Genomic DNA, 12,354 nt, shown 5'->3' with positions numbered 1-12,354 from the left:
TACGTGAGCATATATACTTACCAAAACTCAGAACTATACATTTAAAATGGGTACACTTTATCTTGTGTAAACTATAGCTCAATAATATTGCTTTCAGAATGCACATATATATGTATATATATAGTTCATATTCTTTGACCTATCATTCCATTCCCCAGAATCTACCTATGGAAATACTCACATATATGTACTTGAATGCACAATGGCACATCATTATAATCAAATATTACACACTTGTTTTTAAAATGAGGTGGACTTTCACATACTGGCATGGAAAAAATCTCCAAGATACAATGTTAAGATGCAGGTTGAATAACAACATTAACACATGCTCCTATCCGCTTAAAAATAGGTAAAACAAATATCACAACCACACAGGAAGTGTTTACCTTTGGGCAAAGATGATGGAGAACTTCATGCTTCACTCTGTATTACTGAACTGTTTTACAGAGTGAAACTATTCATGAATTGCTTGGGTAGTTTTTAAAAACTGAAAATGAACCAAGAAGTTTTGGTGGTTGTCAAGGGGAGTCACCAAATTTGAGAACAAACCTTTCTTCAGTCAAAGCCCAGGACAGCATTTAAGAAGAAAACAAAGGTTTAGTGAAAATACAGACACACACACATGCACACCAGAATTGCTGCTTCTGATAAAAGGGGATCACTGGATTGCTCACTGGATCAATAGAGAAGAAACCCCCAATTTAAACAACTACTCATCCTCCAAGAGCTAACACAAGTGTTTCCTTCGCAGTGAAGTCCTTTCCAGTTTCGAAGGGAGCTCTCAGCCTGTCATTACCCTTATCTTTGTTCCCACCAGGCTGAGCAGTTCCCTGTCCTGTGCAGGTCTGTGACTTCATGTTAAGCTGACCAAGTCTCAATACTTGACACTCATTTGGTGCATGAACCAGTTATGTTCCCAAAAATGATCCACATTTAATTTCTAAAAGCTCAAAGAATTGCTACCATCTTCAACTCCCCAACAAAATACCTTCAGAATTGGTTTGGCCAAAGTGCCAAGCCCTGATCCTCTCTGGATGGGGTAGAGGGTTGGTAGGGGGTATCTTCAGAGCACAGCTCTGGGAATAACAAGCAGTTACCCCTCCCACAAGGGGGATGAAGGAGCCTCCTCCAACTTACCTTGAAAGCTACAACTTTTCCGGATATGGTACAGACAGATCTGATCACCCTCCTCCTGGCTAAGAGTGTTTGGGGACACAGAACCTGAACTGTCTTTTCTTTCTGCAAAGAAACACCACAAAGATATGTCAGCTTCTGACAAGGTGTACAAAGGAGAGTTAAAGAGGATTCATTCAGCTCTCTGCACAAAAGTGGGCAAGGCAAGCTCACAGAGCCCTATCATGTTTGGGGTGAAAGTGCTCCTACACAGGTGGGCCCTCTACTTTTTAGTGACAGGCTGGCAGCCTGAGGCCACACAGCTGCTTGCCAGATCCAGGACTCCATGAAGGGACTCCTTTCTCAACAATCGCTGTCCACCCAATTCACTACAAGACCCATTTAAAAATACAAGTGCTTGACTCTGCCCTAGACTGACTTCGCCCCAGACTCAATCAGAACCTCCAGGGGTGGGACTTGGGACACTTCTGTAATAAGGGGAGAACCACCATCTTACATGTTGAGGCATCTTACAATTCCTTCTATGCCTAAGGTTGATGACCCCTGAGGGCAAACAGGGCTACTTTTTATAAACTAGATTTGAGGCTATATAGCAAATATTCATTAATGAACTATCAGAACTGGGTACTAATAACAAAAAAAGAGTAATAAATACAAAGTCCACATTTCAAAAAGAAGCCCCTTTAATAAATTTTAGGTTAATTATCAGGATCTTAATATAAAAAGGGCACATAAATCCTTTCTAGTTTATCTTTACTAGCATCATGCCAATGAGTCTTTACCTGTGACATTTACTCTCACCCAGCTACCCCCAAATGAACACATAAAATTAATTTGCAATCCCTATTTAGTGTCACCTGTCATTTTGTTATTCATCTTCCCTTTTCTTTTTATAAGCCTCTGAGATACTTCACTCGAAATCCAGGTCTATGGGACCCCGGAGGTCATCTCCCTCTCTCCCCACGATGGTGACTGCCCTTGAAGCTGGTATCACTGGGCAGTGGATCCCTCCTCCCTTTCTGACAAGGCTGTAATCCAACTGTATTCAAGGCTTTAAGATACTCTTAAAGATCTATTTAATACAAAACCTGTCTACTTCTAGGCTTCCTACAACTGAAAGAAATTAAGAAAACATAACTGACGACAATGTAAAGAAAAAACAAATACAATGGATAACTTTTAAATATAAAAGTCAAGTACAATTAGAGTGGTGCATTTGTTTGCAGGTAGTCCTGGCATGCAATTGACATTCTAGGAAGTGCTCTGTTAAAACTGTAGCCACCACTACAGCTAACTGAGCGGGTTGGATTCTGCTCTGAGGGGAGGCATGTCTCAGCTTCGCCAAGGAATAACCAGCGCCCAAGACAGTGCCCAGCATGTGGCAAGCACACAAAGGTGCTGAATCAAAGAGTGGATAACAGAACGGCCAGCCAACAGCTGATACTGTGAAATCCACCGGATGCCAGTGTATCATAATCTCCCTGACAGACCACATTATTCATCTGCCCAACAACAGGTACTCAGGAAATGCTTATTAAATAAAAATTTCTGTTCGAAATTTGCCTGTCACTAAACCTGACAGCGTTTTTTAAAAAATAAGCATCCTAGCACACTCATTCATTCAACAAACATCAGAGTACCTACTGTGGGCCAGGCACTGTCTAGGTGCTGGAGATGAGCAGAGAACAAAGCAGACAAATTTACAATGACTGAAAAACGCTACTTATTCATGGCAGGAATACAGCCAATGCCATAATTAAGGTATGCTTCTTTCACTCATTTTGTAAAATCAGAATACAACACAAGGCATGCTCCCCAGAGCTGTCAGCACAGCATTCCTAACTTTGGGTTCCTTCCTGAAGGACATGCTCTCGTGGGCGTGAAGAGAGGGGTGACTGCACAGGGGGAGGAGCCAAGTCTCCCATTTCAGTGCAGACTAGGCCCATTCAGAATTCACTCACCATCAATACCAATTCACATTTGTCTAGGATAGCTTGCTTGATCACGTCTTATGATTTCACCCCTGCACCCCCTGCCTTGTTAGGAAAGCATCAGCAACTCCGTTTTACTAAAAGCAGCACCAGACTTGCCCAAAGTCACACGCTCCGTGTAATGGCTAGCTGGAATCCGGGAGCCCCCAGTCCAGGACCTCCCATGCTCCCCACCAGCCTTACCACTCCCCACCAGCCTTACCTTCCCACCAGCCTTACCAGAAGTCCCCTGTGGGACAAAAGGAGGAGGCACTCTGCTGGGGGCAGAGCTCTTATTCTTGATGTCATGTGCATTTCTATAAATGGAAGGCAGCCTGCTCACCAGGTCTGAGCTCATACCCAACTTCTCCAATTTTTCCAGATTCTCAGAATTAGAGAAATCATGGGATCTCTTACAGCTCTTGCCAAACTTGCATTCCCCCTGTAAAAAATACTGGCAGATATGGAGCTTGATGCACTGTTTTTGAAAGGCACAAGAGCCATGGGGTCCATCTCCTTTGTTGTAATGTTGGCAAATCTGTTGACAGACGGGAAAAAAACCACCAGTTCAGGAAGGTCTCACACGACACCACCTTCCCAGTGGCCAGTCCACTGGTGAGACAGGGGCTTCCCAAGCTGTGATTCCATTCTCCACACAGAACACAGCTACAACATCCCTCACTCTAGATGACGGCTGCTAACAAATGCTCTTGGCTAAAATGGGAACCAAGTGGAAAGGAGACTGCACAGAAGCAGCCCCTCCACTGGGAAAATCCAAGAACTTCAAAGTGACTATAGCTGCTCCTTTCACATGAGACGATGCAAATCAAATGGCTACATCCTAAGGACTGCTACAATCTACCTATACTCTTCCCCCACTGACTCATCAATTCTCCCTTCCCCAGGCCCCAGTTTTCTCTGAGTTCTCTATTCTACAATTCAAAGTCAAAGAGGCTCTGAGGGCTTAAAGCATCTTAGAGAAGGCCAAATACCAACCTTTCATTTCTCAATGGAGCACACTGAGAGGCTCAGAGAAGTTAAAGAATCAGCCCTAGTCACACAGCTATCCATGGCATCTGGCACATATGTTTGTGGAACTGGGTTGTTGGCAAAGCTGACCCTTGAACTTAAATCAATTGCTCCTTCTGCTTCACATCCCAAATTTCTGCATGTGGGAACCAGACTAGAGACCCCCAAGGGCCCACCCATTCCACTCACAATCATTACATTTCCCAAGATAAAGGAACATCCCCAGGGAGCTGTGAAACCCAGACTTCCCCTGGCACTCACTTCTGGCAAAAGCCAGGGGTCGTTCTGAAACAACAGTTGGCATAGCTCGTTATAGCTCAGGTGGTCAACGCCATGAGTTCTCAGCACACTCAGGTTATGTTCGGTTGTCAAGCTGTGACTATTCCTACAGTTCTTCCTGCAAAGAAGGAGAGCTGGTGTTATATGTTGAATTGAGTCTCCTCAAAATTCCTATGTTGGCGTCCTAACTCCCAGGACCTCAGGATATGGCTCTATTTGGAAAGCAGGTCTTTAAAGAGGTAATTAAGTTAAAAAGAGGTCAATAGGGTGAGCCCCAATCCCACATAACTACTGTCCTTATAAGAAGAGACTGGGGCACAGACACACACAGAGGGAAGACCATGTGAGGACATGGTGAGAAGGTGGCCATCTACAAGCCAAGGAGAGGGGCCTCAGAAGAAATCAACCCTGCCACCTTATCTCAGACTTCTAGCCTCAAGAACTGTGAGAAAATCGATTTCTGTTGTTTAAGCCTCCTAGGACTTTGTTATGGCAGTGCTGGCAAACTGAAAGCTGCTAAAATCAGTCTTCATGACAATTTTTCAGAAACACTTCCTGATAGTGTTTACAAGCACCAGACCAGCATGTAGGCTGGACGCGATGGCTCACGCCTGTAATCCCAGTGCTCTGGGAGGCTGAGGTGGGTGGATCACTTGAGGTCGGGAGTTCAAGACGACCAGCCTGACCAATATGGAGAAACCCTGTCTCTACTAAAAATACAAAATTAGCTGGGCGAGGTGGTGCATGCCTGTAATCCCAGCTACTCAGGAGGCTAAGGCAGGAGAATCGCTTGAACCCAGGAGGTGGAGGCTGTGGTGAGCCAAGATCACAGCATTGCACTCCAGCCTGGGCAACAAGAGCGAGACTCTGTCTCAAAAAAAAAAAAAAAAGAAAGAAAGAAAAAGAAAAAGAAAGAAAAGAAAAAAGAGAAAAGAAAAACCAGCATGTCTATACGACAACAACAATTTGCCAAGGAGGAGATGGGGCCTTGTAAGGTCTGAGGCCCAGGACAGCACCTCTGAGCAAGCATTTGATGAGAATGACAAAGAGGAGTTGCTGCACAGCAGTCAGTCGGTAAGCAGTTAACCACAGGCTGACTCAACAAGCACGGCATCTTATCATTACAGGTTACATACGTGCATGCATGCAGGCGTATAAACACACACACACACACACAGCCCTGAACCCAGTTCTTTTTTTTTTTGCTCTCTTCCTCCATTCTTTCCATCCACAAGCATCTGATAAGCACCAGGGTGAGCCAGACACTGGCACCATGCCCTGAGAACCCAAAGATAAACCTTTAAATGACTGTCTGAGTCACCAGGACCCAGAAGAGTCAGGCCAAAAGCATTTGTTTGACTCTGGCACTGCCATGCCTCCTATGTCACATCTCAGGAGAATGCCAAACCCCGATCCACCCCAAACCTGCACCTTTTACGGAATCCCCCAGCTCAGTAAAGGGCAACTTTCCTCTCCCACTGCACAGACCAAAAACCCGGAAGTCATCCTTGCCTGCTCTCTTTCCCTCATCTAGTGGAGGTGACAGACATAGAGGGGACTCTGATATGGAGTGGCAAGTGCAATGTCAGCTGTGGTCAGGATCCGTCAGCGCAGAGCGGAAGGGCACCTGAGCCAGTCTGGGCTGGGAGAGAACTGGGGAAGAAATCAGGGGAGCACGCTGGATGGCATAAAGTCTGAGTGGAATACTTAAAGGGTGAGGAGGAGACAGCAAGAGGAGAAAGGAAGAACATTCCAGAAGAGAGGCAAACAATTTGGTGCTGCCAGAGCCAAATATATCTAATAAGTGTAATGATGACTGATGATGACAATGACAACGACTACTAAAATTTATTGAGCAACTGCCAAGTATCGGGGACTGCCAAAATGTTTTATGAGTTAACTCATTCAGTCCTCAACCAGCCTGTGAGGGGAGTAATATCATTAACTCCACTTTGTAGATGAGGGAACTGAGACCTGGAGGTAAAGTCACTTGCCCAAAGCCACCAGCTAGCAAGGAGCAGTGCCCAGATTGAAACAAGATGGGCTGGATCTTGGGACTGTGCCCTAGATCACCAGGCTCACTGCCCCCTGAGCAGAGGACCAAGAGCCAGGGACCCAGGACTCCGTACCAGCTCTGCAGCAGGACTGATGACCTATTTCTAAAAGAACTGACCCTGCGGTTCAGGAAGACAAGCAGAGTCACAGGGGAAGCAGAGAAGTGCAGCCACCCACACCTACTCTCCCTAAAGTGAGTCAGAAATGGAAGGTTCAAGAAACTCACCTGTGTAAACCACAAGGAAAAGAAAAAACTGAAGAAAGAAGAAAACTCAAGGTCATCTGAGCCAATAAATATCACACTCCAGATTTCTGAGACAAGTCAGACCTGAAGCCACATTTTGGTAACTAGCTTAAGAACAGGGCTGCCATCTTTATTTTACCAAATATGAACATTAAACAGATCCAGCAGTTACCCGCAAGAGTGGCTCCATCCAGCCACTATTTGCTGTGTGCCTTCTTCCTCGTGGGCTGCTGTTCCCTGCCCTCCTCTGGACTGCCTCATCCCTGAAGGCTGATTTCCCCAGAGTTCCACCCTCAGCCTCTTTTCGGGCCTCAGACTCTACCTCAGATCTAATCCACTCCTGGGGCTGCAGCCACAACATACACCACCCAGTATCTCCCAAACCAGCCCAGCACACTGGGGCCCTGACCTTCCTACGAAGCTTCTGACCTGAATAGCTGCCTCCTGGGCATGTTTCCAAACTAAAACCCTCTCTTGCTCTCTCAGTGAACAACACCCATGCCACAGTAGGAACAGAGACTGAAGAGTTGTCACCTGATATCCTCTCACCACACCGTCACCAACTCACCTCTCCCAAATTTCTCACACATAGCCCTTGGAAAGTTCTAATCTGGATACTTCCAGACAGCTGCTTCCTAGAAACTACCTTTCCCAGCCACCCTGCATCTAGACAGGGTCACCAGACAGCTTCCAGTCAATGGGATGTGGGTGAAAGGAAATCCACCACTTCTAGACCTGGCCCACAAAAACCTCCCATGCAACCCCCTTTCCATCAGCCCCCTGGAACTGGATACCTAGGCTGGCCTCAAGAGCCATGTGCTGAGGGGCACAGAGCAGAGGTCAGTCAGCCTGGATCCCTGAATGACTGTATGGATTAAGGCCCCCCACCCCATGCTCACTGCTGGGCCTGACATGAGCAAGAAATATCTACTCTATTAAGACAGACAGACACACACACACCAGGGAGCAAGCAAGAAAGGAGGGAGCAGGGGAGGAAGGAATTATCCTACATGACTAGCTTCCCAGTGGTTCCCCACAACATCCTCCCTTAAACTGGCACCCACACCACTACCTAAGACTTCCTAAAATGCAAACCTGATGGTTGCTCTCTCCTGCCATTTTACCCGCCCCATCACCTTCAGGGTGAGGCCCAAATTCTTAGACATAAACCTCAGCAATCCCTTCCACACATCCCACTGACCACGTGCTATGCACAGAACATGGACGCTAAGTGCTGGGGAGACAGCTAGGGCCTCTGCCCTCAGGGAGTTTCCATTCTATTGGCAAGTGGGTGCCATGAGGAAAATAAACAGTTCCCTGTGACCAAGAGTAAGGGGAGGAAAAGCCCTCAAATGGGATGTGATCTTTAGATTCAGGCCTGAAGGATTAACAAACAGGGCCAACCAAGAGCAGGAAGGGCACTCCAGGCAGAGCAAAAGCTCCCAGAAATGCTCAGGCTCCCAGAAATACCCAGGCTGGGGAGCGGGGGGGTGTTCCAGGCACAGAAGGGTACCGAGTGGGCAGGGACCAGTGCCCCAGGACCTGTGGGCGATGGCAGGGAGCTTGCATTTTCCAGTTTGTAAGCAGATAAATAGGGTTGAGCGGGGTTTAAAGATCTCTTCCAGCTGCTGGGCAGAGAAAACCTTCATTGTCTGCTCTCAAAGCTGGCAAGTGGGTACCCGCGGCGTCGTGGAGCTCCCCTAGGCCACCGCCTCCCTACCTCCCTACCCCACACGGCCACACCCGGGTGTTCCCACCCAGCACTACCGCGCTCTATGTAAATCAATCTCTCTCCCCAGGCGTCTAGAGGACCCCACTCGACCCCGAGTCCCTCGCACTGTGCCAGGTACTCAGCAGGTGCTCAATAAACGCTCCCTTTAGTGTATGACGGGGCGAGGCCAGGGCAGAGCCACCGAATTGTATGCTCAAACTTCAAGTAGGCCTCCCAAGCGGGCTGGAAGTGCTTGTGGGTGCGCGGGGCCTCCGCCCGCCGTCGCTCCCGGCGCGGCGCCTTACCCGGCTCTCAGAAACTTGCAGGCGCCATAGACCATGAACTTGCAGAGGTGCAGCTGCGCGCAGAGCCCCACGCAGCCCGGCTTCGAGCCCTGGTGCGCGCGGCACAGGCGCAGCGGCGACGCGGCCAGCACCACGCGCTCCTGGGCCGCGGCGGCGCCGCCCGCCCGCACCGCCACCACGAAGCGGCCACGCTGCCGCAGCAGCCGCTCCAGCGCGTCGGCACTCAAGCCCATCCGCAAGCGGCGCCGCAGCTCGGGCAGCTCCAGGGCGCCCCCGGCCGCGCACAGCACCTGGGTCACCTCACCGACGACGCCGGCCTGGGCCATGGCCGCCGTGCCTGCGCCCGTCGGACTGCGTCTGGCTCGACGCGGACGGCGGCGGACGCTGGCTAGCGGGCGGCTCTCGCAGGGTGGAGGCGCCGGCGGGAAACGAAACCGAAAGCGGCCCCGGGCCGGCGAAAAACAGAACCTGTGCGCCCTCGCCACGCCCCCGGCCCGCAGCTGAGCGGCTGCGCCTTCCGCCTCAGGGCCCCCAGCTGTGAGGCCGCCGCCCGACGGGAGCTCGGGAGCTCGTGAGTTCGGGCGTTCGGCCCGGCTCGCGGGCGGGGGCTGCGGCGGCTCGCGGGGGGCCAGTCCCTAGGCCCTGAAAATGGCTTCTTTGGATGTTTGAGGGACCAGGAGCCCCTAATTTCGCGATGCTCCGAGCGCCTTCAGTCAGAGGGAGCCTCGAGGGCGGCGGCAGCGCTGGCGGAGCCAGCTGGACGCCGCCGGTTGAAGCCGCTCAGCGGTTAAAGCCAAGCCAGGGCTTCGGTAGACGTCTCACAGAAACAGGGACAACTGACGGGAACCCCCACCCCTCGAACAAGTGACAAAAGCGATCACTCCGCAATGGAAGACAGGCGTAATTAAATGTTCCTTTCGCCTCGGTGCATCAATGAGTTCCTTCATTTAAATATAAAAGGGTATGTTCTTTAAAAGAACAAATCCGTGAGCTGAGATCGCGCCACTGCACTTCAGCCTGGGCGACAGAGCTAGACTCCGTCTCAAAAGAGAAAAAGAAAAAAATCCGTTACTCCCAGCCCCTGCTAAGTAACGATTGAGCAAGTATTTTAGAAGACCTGTCAGAGCAAAGGACCCTCTCACACGTGTTGAGAGCAATGCGAGTTGTTAGAACCCTTTGGGAAAGTAATCCAGGAATAGCTATTAAAATTGAAAACGCACGTGACCTTTGACCCAGCGATCTTTCCTCTCGGAATCTTCCAGAAGTAAAAGGAACAGTAAATAAGTTATGTGTGAAAGTGTTACTGGGGGAACCCTACCTGGGAGGTAGGGTTAAGTGGGAACAGTGTGGCTAATCTTTAAAGACTATTATGAAGACTTTAAGCATGTGTTAAATCTCCGTGTGTGGATCTAGAGGGACAGACAGCCATGATGTGGTGTTAAACGAGAAAAGATGTCTGTACAGTAATGTCTAAATAATCAAGTTGAATGATCAAGAATTAATTTTTTAAATGTCTAATAACAAAGAGAAGCCTGTGTGTGTGTGTGTGTGTGACAGGACATTTTTTAATAAGCACGGGGAAAGATGAAGAAACACGCAAGGGTGGTTGAGAGGAGGCAGTAGGAGGTACTAGGAAAATGGAAAAGGGAAGATGAGAGGCAGAAGGATTATGGGGGAAGAGTATTTATGGTATAACATTCACTAAAAATGAATATAAAAACCTTAACTATAGGACAGGCACAGTGGCTCACGCCTGTAATCCCAGCACTTTGGGAGGTCAAGGCGGGCGGATCACTTGAGGTCAGTAGTTTGAGACCAGCCTGGCCAACGTGGTGAAACCCTGTCTCTACTAAAAATGTAAAAATTAGCCAGGTGTGGTGGCGGGCGCCTGTAATCCCAGCTATTCGGGAGGCTGAGGCAGAAGAATCGCTTGAATCCGGGAGGTGGAGGTTGTAGTGAGCCGAGATCATGCCACTGCACTCCAGCCTGGGCAACAGAGCGAGACTCCATCTTTAAAAAAAAAAAAGAAAGAAAATCTTACCTGTAGTATTACTACAAAAATGTAAATAAAAAAAAGTGTATGGATAAAGACTAGATAGTAACATGGACGAATGAAAATGAATTTAATTAGAAATGGAATGAGGGGTTTTCTCTTTGATTTTAATTGTGATTTTAATGTTTTCATTGTATAAAATGTTAATTTTGTTTTTGTTGTTATTGTTTTAGAGACAGGGTCTTGGTCTGTCACCCAGGCTGTAGTATAACGATATAATCATAGCTCACTACAACCTGGAACTTCTGGGCTCAAGCGAACCTCCCACCTTAGCCTCCCAAGTAGCTGGGCCTAGAGGCACGTGCCACCATGCCCAGATAATTTTTACATTTGTTTAGAGACACTGTCTCATATGTTGCCCAGGCTGGTCTTGAACTCCTGGCCCCAAGCAGTCCTCCCACCTCAGATTCCTAAAGTGCTGGGATTACAGTGAGCCACCACACCCAGCCTAAAATGTTAATTTTTTTTTTTTTTTTTTTTTGAGACGGAGTCTCGCTCTGTCGCCCAGGCTGGAGTGCAGTGGCCGGATCTCAGCTCACTGCAAGCTCTGCCTCCCGGGTTTACGCCATTCTCCTGCCTCAGCCTCCCGAGTAGCTGGGACTACAGGCGCCCGCCACCTCGCCCGGCTAGTTTTTTGTATTTTTTTAGTAGAGACAGGGTTTCACCGGGTTAGCCAGGATGGTCTCGATCTCCTGACCTCGTGATTCGCCCGTCTCGGCCTCCCAAAGTGCTGGGATTACAGGCTTGAGCCACCGCGCCCGGCCTAAAATGTTAATTTTTAATTTAAAATGTTAGGCCGAGTGCGGTGGCTCACACCTGTAATACCAGCACTTTGGGAGGCCGAGGTGGGTGGATCACTTGAGGTCAGGAGTTCAAGACCAGCCTGGCCAACATGGTGAACCCCATCTCTACTAAAAATATAAAAATTAGCCAGGTGTGATGGCATGTGCCTGTAATCCCAGCTACCCGGGAGGCTGAGGCAGGAGAGTTGTTTGAACCAGGGAGGTGGAGGTCGCAGTGAGCCAAGATCGCACCATTGCACTCCAGCCTGGGCAACACAGCAAGACTCCATCTCAAAAAAAAGTTAATTTAGTTGTAGTTTCCATATTGTTTTGCAATAAAATAACATTTTTTAAAAAGGAAGAGTGATGTCAGTGAAAATGGTGGATTAAGGACCCCAGAAAGTTTGCCTTTCCATAAAGGAAGCAATGAAAGAACCGATAAAAATTGTCAGAATCAACTTTCTTAGAGCCCTGGATATTAGTCAAAGGCTTGTAGCAACTCATCTAGCTTTTAGTCAAGAAAAACAGCAAACTCTCAGTAAGAACAGCAATCTTTATAGTATTTTAATTTACCCTAGTCCTATCGCCCACCCCCGCCACTGCTCCACCATCTCTAGTTCCATGGCAGCCTTGAAAACTTACAGCCCACATTCCTAGTACCTGTACCAGAGGGAGGAGACAGGGATGGAGCTACTTCAAAGTCTCATTCCCAAAGAAGAGTCATTATTTGACCTATCTAGTGGGTCCCTGGAAAAAAAACCAGAAAGGCTTGTCTTTATTCAACCTCAT

At 48.4% G+C, this 12,354-nt stretch overlaps 1 protein-coding gene across 3 annotated transcripts in view; it reads right to left on the bottom strand.

Annotated features, from left to right (window-relative positions):
- Nucleotides 1-9,977, bottom strand: part of PARP12 (poly(ADP-ribose) polymerase family member 12) — a 39,899-nt gene extending 29,922 nt beyond the window's left edge. For 2 of the 3 annotated variants that reach the window (XM_003896676.5, XM_031665110.1), the window contains exons 1-4: nucleotides 8,731-9,976; nucleotides 4,398-4,533; nucleotides 3,348-3,645; nucleotides 1,141-1,242 (exon numbers count right to left, since the gene is read on the bottom strand). In XM_003896676.5, coding sequence (XP_003896725.1) covers nucleotides 1,141-1,242; nucleotides 3,348-3,645; nucleotides 4,398-4,533; nucleotides 8,731-9,056 — 862 coding nt within the window. In that variant the 5' untranslated portion in view covers nucleotides 9,057-9,976. Of the gene's footprint in view, nucleotides 1-1,140; nucleotides 1,243-3,347; nucleotides 3,646-4,397; nucleotides 4,534-8,730 lie in introns of all 3 variants that reach the window. The other variant, XM_021936331.2, reaches the window with a different exon arrangement.
- Nucleotides 9,978-12,354: the final 2,377 nt, after the last annotated feature.

This window comes from Papio anubis, chromosome 4 (genome assembly GCF_008728515.1).
Source record: "Papio anubis isolate 15944 chromosome 4, Panubis1.0, whole genome shotgun sequence".
NCBI classification, from domain to species: Eukaryota; Metazoa; Chordata; class Mammalia; order Primates; family Cercopithecidae; genus Papio; species Papio anubis.
Note: the sequence above shows the minus strand (reverse complement) of the source record. Positions and strands in the feature narration are given on the sequence as shown.